We start from the raw sequence: 8,951 nt of genomic DNA on the forward strand, positions 1-8,951 counted from the left end.
TCCACGCCGCGTTTGCGGCATCGCCACCATCCACCCCCACCCCTCCCCCCCCCGCCGCGGCTGTGCGTTTCCAGCAGTGGTCTGCCGCGGCGCCTCCGGCGGCGGCAGCGGCCAATGTGGCGGAGCCACTGTACTTAGGACACTCTAATAATATTATAAATCTAGGATTATGATCAAAATAAGTACACAATCTTATTGCAAAACACAAAATTATCATTGTTAGATAACACGAATGTCCTTTTAAATTTGTTTTTAGGACATTTTAAAATATTTGAATTTGAAGTCATTTTTAAATCATATTAGGTTATCTTTTTTAAAATAATCTAAAAACTAACTACAGATGACCTTCATGATGTTTAAACATGAACCTGTGTTTTGGTTCTATCTACCCATAAAATTAAATTTTGCATTTATCACAACTGTATATCTATATTCCAATTATGACTAAGGCTTTATTTGGAAAATCACAAAAATCACAAAACATGTTATAGAGGCATCCTTGTACAGGGGTGAAAAGATTCAGCTCGAAAAGACAAGCAATCTAGGTTTTTTTTTTAATTTTCGTAATTTTTTTTGTGGATCGCTCAAAAAGACAAGCTGCTTTAAAGAGATTATGAAAAGTTTCAGGAAACAACTTGAAGCTGTCGGTTAACTGCTAAGGGACAAGAATTGCAGATTCTCATAGTAGTAATAGAAAGAATGCAATGAATGAATGAAGAAAATCATATCGTCACAAAAATAAATTATTTTCAAATAACAGCAAACGACTTAAATTATAAACAATATTCTTATAACACACCATTCATCCATGGCAATGCATACACAAGATCAAATACTCTAAAACACAACCTACAAGACTTTTCATCAACCTGGAATTTTACAGCACACGTCAGTCATCACTGTCCTGTAACAACAGCAAAACCAGCCCAGGAACAGCAATGTTCTAAGACACTAAATAATGCAGGATGAACATCACTCCACACTTGAGACCTAACAAATTTATCATATCCAGACACATAATTTCCACCATCTCACTGAAACTAAGAAACTAATGCCGACACGCAAACACCTGAATGTTTTAGAAAGTTCACCAATGTACATAAGGAGCTACTCGTGACAAACTTTTACTATGGTTTCTTGAGAACACATCTCTCATACAAAGCTAGAATGTCCTTTTTGTTAGGATTCCTTAGTTGCAACAGCTCAGCTCCAAAATTGTGACTTGTAAGCTCATGCCTCAATTTCTGCACCGTGAACCTAGTGTAATCCTCCTGGTTTGTTTGTTCACTATTGGTTGGCTCATCACCCCCCCTAAATACAGAACCACCATCCTCTGGACTTCCCAACTTCATATGGCTGTTGGTACTCTTGGTCCTTTTGTTTCCTCTGATTACTTTGTCATTCATGACCGTATCTTGTACCGAGTCAGCACCCATTTCATAATCATTGGTCCTACCACGTTTAGCATGGGAAGCAGTTCTCAGTCTGCCATCCATTGTCGATTTTTCACCGAATCGAAGAGCAGTCAATTCCTGAGAAACTTCATCAAGCTTCCCCTGAGTAGCTTGCAGCTGAACAGAGAGGGCTTCAGCTCTGTTATTTGCCTCTGTATGAGCAGCACGCTCACTTGCCAATAGAGTCTCAAGTACCTGAACAGTGGTCTTTCTCTGGCTGTTATTTGACTGTAACAGTGAGTCAATTTCTGTTTCCTTTTCTCTAATTCTGTTTTCCAGTATTTCGACCTTAAACAAGGCATCCCTTTCAGATGCTCTGTACCTCTCAACTTCATTAACCAAGTCAGCCCTTTGCCTCTCCAAAGTCTCAGCATGCCTTTCAGCCCTCTCAATCTGTGCCAATCTTTCCATTGCTACACGCTGGAAATCACTTTTATCCTTCTGGGCAGAAGCTGCTTCGGCTCTGGCTTCATCAGCCAATTCCATTGTCCTTTTAGCTTCTTTCTCAGCTGCTTTACACCTTTCTTGAATTTCCTCAAATCTGTCGAACTGATCTTGATACTTCTGCTCGAGATGTAGTTTTTCCTGTTCCAGACTCCTGGCTTTGCTTTGTGCTGAAAGAGCAGCCATATTAGCTCCTTCTACCTTCTCACCTAGCTCCCTGATTTCAAGCTTTAATCTTGATGTCTCCAGATCATAGTTCTTAAGATTTGATTCAGCAGCCTATAGCCAGTAACATCAGACAAAATAAGTTGCAGGCACTAATTTACATCGAGATTACTTACAGATATGGATTCTGGTAGAGATCAGAATGACAGGTGCAAGCTCAAGCAAGAAAACAGAAAAGAAAAAAAAACAAAAAAAGACAAGGTTCAGCTTAATAAAATATATTCCCTCCGTCCCACAAGAATATGATCTCTTTCCTTTTTAATCCGTCCCACAAGAATATATACTTTCTAATTTTGGAAACTCTTTTATCTCTAATGAGGTGGGACCATTCTCCACTAGCAATACTTTAATTACTTTTTCTCTCTACCTCTCTCTTATGTTACCAATTTTGCATTAAAACCCGTGCCGAAACCAAAGTACATATTCTTTTGGGACGGAGGGTGTAGCATATAAACCAACTAGCTCCCTCCCCCAAAAAAGAACAAAAGGAAAGGAAAGAAACCAAGCTGCCAGAAAGTTATTGTAAGCTTCTCTTTTCAGAAAAAAACAGGCAGAAGTTGAAAAGGTGGAATTTTCCTGGGCATAAGAGTCAATACATTTGGCAGCTACTTACAAGTACCTTAACCAAAAAAACTGATTGATTTACAGAGCTACTAATCTGACCACAGAAGTTAAGCCATAATGGGGAGGAATATGCACAAAGCTATCAAATATTAATCAAATGATTACTCTTGTCTAAACCTTACCTTCAACTCCAAACTCAAAGTTGTCAAACTCTGCTCAGCTTCCTCAATCCTTGAGGTCTTCTCCTTCATTTCTTCCTCCTGTTGATATTATTACAGAAGAATAAAGTCACATAACTGGTCCCAGCATAATGAGATGCAAACAAATGTATAATTTCCTCCAGGAGGAAGGAATTTTCACCTTTTCTGCCAGTGCACTAGAAAATTCTTCTCTAAGAGCAGCTTCTCTTGATTGCGTTTGATAATTTGTGCGTTCTTGGACAGCAGCAGCTTTCTCTAGAGCATTTTTTGTTTCTCTGACAGCAATATCATATTTACGCTTCCACTCCTCTGCCTCTTCATGAGCAGATTGAGCTTTCTCCTGAGCTGCTGCCAATCTTGCTTCAGCAGCAGAACTTTTCGATCTGAGCATCGCAACTTCTGCACCAAACTGATCTTCTTCAGCCTTCTGCTTTGATAAAACCAACTCATATTTCCTTTTCCAATCCATACATTCCTGTCTTGCTATATCAAGTGTTTTTGATAAGTTAGAGGACTTCTCTTCCAAAGAACTATATTTTTTTTGCAAATTGTTTATACGGTTCATGTAGTCATCTGTAAGTTTTTCCTTGTCTTTGATAGCATCTTGATAGCGGTTCAGGTACTCAGATTTATACTTCTCACTAGCTTCCAGTTGCTTGTTAAGCAATTCTATCTTGTCTTCAATTGAACGGCATTTCAGAGCAAGAGAACTCTTTTCTGCTCCAATATGGTCGATTTGCTTCTTAATGAAGTCGAGAAGTGGACCCTCCAAGCTGGACAAATTAAATAATATTAGAAAAGAACTTCATAGCCAACCACCATTTATAATACAGAGTAACACATTATACAAGAACCTTTGTTGAAGAAAAAGAACTACTTTCCGCCACTTCTCTGGTCCATGACAAGAGGATTCATACTTGCTCAAGAGCCCATCAAGCGCCTGCCAGAACAGGAGTATTTAGGCCATCTATAACTGTTTCGGTTGAGAATTTGATTTTATACTTGCTCAAGTTGCACAACAAGAAGAAAGTGAAGTCACAATAAGAATCTCTCTACACAAGAGGAACAAATAAATGAAACTTTGGTTGCATGCCTTAGCAATATTATACCAAAAGAAAATATCTATCAACAAGGAAAACCTGCCTTTAGAACTGTGTCTACTTTTGCATCAGGAGCATGACAAGCTGTTCTCAACTCCCTTTCCATATTTTCTATGGTACGTGTACAATGCAGATAAGCTTCCCGGAAAGCATCTTTTTTAATATCCTGCAATTAACATGCAATTTTAATCAATAATAGGGCCAATAGACCCAAAACGACATTCGTTAATTAGAAAACGTAATCAACAACATCCAAAGATCTTAATCTATCCGTAAATTACAACAATTCAATTATAAGGTAAATGTAACAGATTATGAAGCCTAAAGAAGTAGTGAAGATCTTTTATAGTATTAAGCTAGGAACATGAACCTCAAATGCCTTCTTCAAGAAAGTCTGAAGACGTTTTTCATATTTTTGCCTCACTTGACCAGCACCTACAGCACTATCATTAAACGAGGCCATTGACCTCTGAACTGCATCTTCATGCGCCTCTCTTAAGGCAGCCTACACAGGTTCCAAAGTTTAGCAAATAATAAACAAGAGATGCACAACATCCACAAGAAAACCAATACTTACTTCTTCAGGGGGTTTGGAACGGTCAAAAGCAAACATATACACTTCAGTACTCATTTCATACGCTCTCTGGCATTCTGCTTCCTCAACACTCTGAATGAAAAATATCATGATAGAGATAACTAATTAAATAGATTAAAATTTGACTGTAGAAGAAGGTGTCCTCTCATTAAGGGAAACAAGATGTGGAATGCAATATAACTTACAATAATGTTGTAGCAATGACAACTATATCTTCATATCATATACTAAAAGGTTATAAGTGGAATATCTCATATTCCACGGAAAGCAACTTGCCCAGATAAAAGAGCATGCTAACCTGCCATGAAGATGTTATTGTAGGCACAGCACCATTATTTAGAGCATCAAGGAATGACTGAGTAATACGAGCAAAAAGAGGCCCTGTCATCACAGTTGCGCCCATTTGCTTGGGCCTAGTCCTCTCAAACACAAATTTTGTAAAAGAATCCAAACCGGATTTAAATTCTGGCCTTAATTTATCCAGCTGCAATACATCGAAAGATTAAGCATAATAAGCAAAGGAGAAAGAAGAAAGAAGGCTGTTGAGATAGATAGCACACAAAATATAAAAAATGAAAATGAACAATTGTCTCAGTTAACCACTTACAGGAATCCGATCGAGTCGTTGAAGATCATTCTCATTGCTTAGTGGTCGTACAAGAGTGTAGCATTCTCTGTCTGGAAAAAGAGCTCGGATGGACTCTCGAATCTAGTGAAGTATTTCAGCCAATAAATAGCTCAGCATATATTATATAGAGAGAGAATCTTAGAGAGTGTGAGGAAGTTGAGTCATGTTGTTGAAAGAATCACATGAGCACAGCATTACAGCTTAAAAATGCAAATTACAATATCCAGTAATGCATAGGCATAGACAAGAAATAGAAGAATAACCTCATTCTTTGCCGATACATCTCTTCCGCCTCCTTGAACCGGCCTCAAAGCAATCTCCAGGTAGTCACGCGGGGTAATTTTCCGGTTATCCTCCACTAAGTCTAGATAGAAGTCCTACACATGCATTTGAACAGTTATATGTTCTGCAAAGTAGAGAAGCAACAAAACATTGTGGTGCTCCTGATTCCTACCAAGAGGTAAAACATGGCCAATAGTTGAAAACAACATGTGTCTATATTCTATTACTTACTCTCAACAGCCAAACAAATATTGGTGAGAACTGTCCAAGCTCTGAAGCAGTACTCCTACCTCCAGATGCCCTAACGCGAATGTGTTTGGTCATCTCGGTCACAAGAGAGAGACGGTCAAGTGCAGCCTCATCAATACCACCCATCTAAGCCAAAGAATCAAAATATCATTATGCTTATTTTCTTGGCATCAAAAGTCATTTTCCTTGAAGCAATTTCATTGAATGATCAAAATTTGGACCAAAGGGGTCAAGGATAACAGAATACAAGATAAAGATCAATGTTATCTACTGCTAGACATTGAGAGAATGCCTTCAACAATTTAATTACCTGGTTATATACGAACATGCTTGATAAGAGCACAGCCAATGAAAATATTTGAGTACTGTATGTTCCCTGTCAAAAAATAAAGTCCAGAGTGACGAGATGAGAATACAATGGGATAGATTATGCACGTATAGCTATGCATATCATTAAGAAATGGTTATATATAATTTAAGATCAGCAAACATGGGGAATATGTTCACTGCAAGCAAGGGTGCGGATGATATGCATGTAATAGGACCAAGGTTTTGAACAACAGCATTTTTATGCCTCAAGGCCTTTTCCAATGGACCCAGAAGGCTTAAGCCTCAAGGTGGTCCAAGGCATTAGCCCTGGGAGTAAATAATAAAAACACATGTATATAAGAAAACAGAGAAACACATAAAATGATTACAAAAACATAGCAACTATAATACCCCTCCTTCCCACCTCAGTTGAGGCGTTTCTTTGGGCACAAGATTTTAAAATATTGTGTTACTGAGTTAAGTGGAGTGAGAATACAGTAGGTGAGAGAACACAATAGATAAGTTAAGAGAGAATAAAATAGATAATTAACGAGATTAAATGTGTTAATTTTTCCATAAAGAATGACTCAACTATAGTAGGACGACCAAAAAAGGAATACGACTAAACTATGTTGGGACGGAGGGAGTTAAACGCATATGAATCATAAGTTCATAACTAGCTCACGGTCTAGAAACTCTCCAAATAAAATTGGAATGATAGAACTAAAGTCATAATGAAATCTTCAAGAAGTGCAAATAAGGCTACAAAGGCATTTCCCAGGCGCCTCACACTGCGGCGAGCCTCAAGAACATCTTTCTAAACCACGATTAGAACAAATAACACTTACAATATTCAATTACAAATACTAATCCAGAAGCAATAAAGGAAACAAAACCTGACCGTTTGATCATAAGCATCAATTCCTTCTGAGTCCAACAGTAAGAGGCTGTACTCTGTTCCATCTAGGGCAGTTCTCCGTATGGGAGTACTCCACAGCCAAAGTCCTTTTGTACAAGGACGATGTGTAGAAGCCACTTGAAATCCACTGCTCCTCCCAAGAAGCTGCAAAATAAAATCTCAGCAAGCTACTCAAATAGTATGTATGCATAAAGTAGTTTTTTCACATTAATAGCCTTCTTTTTACACAAATGAAAGGGCCAAAATCACATAAAATAAAATAAAAAAAATCTTGAAACCAATTAATTTTCGAGCTCAATTTTTTAAAGACAGTTGAACCAAATCAATCAATTCACCAAAAATGTAAACCTTCTTCACTCTGCAAGAGCTGACGTAACACAAAACAAACGAGAAACAAAACAAATGCACCATTACCACATTAGAAAATATTTTTAATGCAGGAAAAATGCTCAAAACAAACCTTAAGGCCAAAAATATTTTCATTGGTTTCTTTTATTCTTCAATCAAGATATACTTAAACCCAACCATTCAACAGTGAAAGAAGCAAGCTATGATGTTGAATTTAACAGATAGGAAATAGTGAAATTGTGTAATTTTTCTACCCAACTCCAAAAAAATTCCTTTAGAAGCTCAGAGTTCACCCAAACATCAAAATGATACTGTAAACTTTACATTAAAGAGTAGCACAATCCTGATTAAATCTGATTTGCAGCTTGATGATGACAGGCACAACAATTACTTTGAAAGACAACAATAAGTTACCAGTTTTACTAACCATTCGACAATGTAGTAAGAGAAACAACCAGTCATTTTCTTATCCATCTCAACAAGCCTAATATTCCACTAATTGATAAGCAATAAGTATGCTAAATAGATTGCTCGGTGTTAGGAATTCTTCTACAGTATAAGTAATACTGTGAATAGATAGAAGTATCAAGAATGGTATTTTCCTTTGAAAGCGAGTTCTGCCATACCTAAAAGGAGTAATAGAATGTTAAGAGATAAGTAAACCCTTTTTGCTTATTATCATATGTTGAAGTATGAACAGCGCCTGAACTAGTAACAAAACCCACTACACATCAGGCAATGATCCCAAAACCCTAAAATCAACCAGACTACCGAAAACCCTAATGCACGAGAAAATTCCAATCAAGCAGAAAGCTATGAAGTCAATCACAAAACTAATCTCAGTCAACCAGTCTTCCAGCACTACTGAAACCCTACGCAACAAGTCACGGTAGAAAAAAAATCAAATTGCCGAGACTGACACAAACCCTGCCAAACCAACTGTACCTGATTTAATATAAAGCTCTTTCCTTGACGCGCGCGGCCACAGACGGCAACCACCCCGACGGGCTGCTTCACCAACTGCAGCAGAGCCACCGCCTCTGGATCCATATGAAACCTACCCTTCTCGTCGGTGTAGACAAGGCGGATTGGCCTCGCCGGGCCGGCAGACATATTGGGCGAAGCGGCGGGAAGTGGAGTCGGCGGAGACGCCGCGTGCGGAGATTCTGCGGTCGGGCTTCGGCCGAATAATCGCATCATATTATCGAAATCTTTCCTTTGAAATTGTTGATTGTGAGGCGAAATGTGGGAAAGCGTCTCCACTCACTTTTTAAATGGAAGAGAGGGAAATTAAAGAGAGAGAATTGGAAAGGGAAAAATGTTCTCGCCAAAGGAAGGCTGGAATTACGATTTTGTACCTCCGGGATTTTTTTAACGGGGGGTATTTTCGGAAAGTTATAATCTCATATCAAATGACTAATGACAGCTTAGTTTTGGAGGAAGGCGATCTTTAGCCAACTGTATTGTCAACTTTCCATATTTATTTTATATAGATTAAATTAAAGGTAATTTTTGGTCATAAGTATATGCGATTTTATGAATTTAGTCCATAATATTATTTTTTGAATTATTCCATCCCTAATAAATGAAAACGGACCGGATTTAGTCCTTTTTTGACAACACCGTTTAAATTT

General features: G+C 38.1%; 1 protein-coding gene across 2 annotated transcripts; it reads right to left on the reverse strand.

The window, feature by feature from the left end:
* Positions 1 to 727: 727 nt before the first annotated feature.
* Positions 728 to 8,622, reverse strand: LOC121741592 (guanylate-binding protein 4-like). Of its 2 annotated transcripts, XM_042134428.1 has the most exons (14): positions 8,263 to 8,622; positions 6,952 to 7,113; positions 6,052 to 6,117; positions 5,724 to 5,867; positions 5,474 to 5,587; positions 5,190 to 5,291; positions 4,881 to 5,066; positions 4,565 to 4,654; positions 4,358 to 4,492; positions 4,031 to 4,153; positions 3,742 to 3,827; positions 3,048 to 3,660; positions 2,870 to 2,947; positions 728 to 2,177 (listed from the first exon to the last, which is right to left on the reverse strand). In XM_042134428.1, the coding sequence occupies exons 1-14, from the start codon at positions 8,515 to 8,517 to the stop codon at positions 1,128 to 1,130; spliced, it is 3,204 nt and encodes a 1,067-aa protein (XP_041990362.1). In that variant the 5' UTR covers positions 8,518 to 8,622; the 3' UTR covers positions 728 to 1,127. The 2 variants fall into 2 exon arrangements, with proteins under 2 accessions (XP_041990362.1, XP_041990364.1); XM_042134430.1 differs by lacking the exon at positions 8,263 to 8,622 and having other exon boundaries at positions 6,947 to 7,066.
* Between the last annotated feature and the right edge of the window lie 329 nt (positions 8,623 to 8,951).

Source organism: Salvia splendens, chromosome 7 (genome assembly GCF_004379255.2).
Source record: "Salvia splendens isolate huo1 chromosome 7, SspV2, whole genome shotgun sequence".
NCBI classification, from domain to species: Eukaryota; Viridiplantae; Streptophyta; class Magnoliopsida; order Lamiales; family Lamiaceae; genus Salvia; species Salvia splendens.

Bases quoted from the DNA above. Each gene is read 5' to 3' on its own strand.
- LOC121741592 (XM_042134428.1), bottom strand. From the start codon at position 8,517: ATGATGCGATTATTCGGCCGAAGCCCGACCGCAGAATCTCCGCACGCG. The intron at 4,655-4,880 runs GTTAGCATGCTC...TTTTTCATTCAG, and splicing joins CAATAACATCTTCATGGCAG to AGTGTTGAGGAAGCAGAATG. The intron at 4,154-4,357 runs GTTCATGTTCCT...TGTTAATTGCAG, and splicing joins TCTTGAAGAAGGCATTTGAG to GATATTAAAAAAGATGCTTT.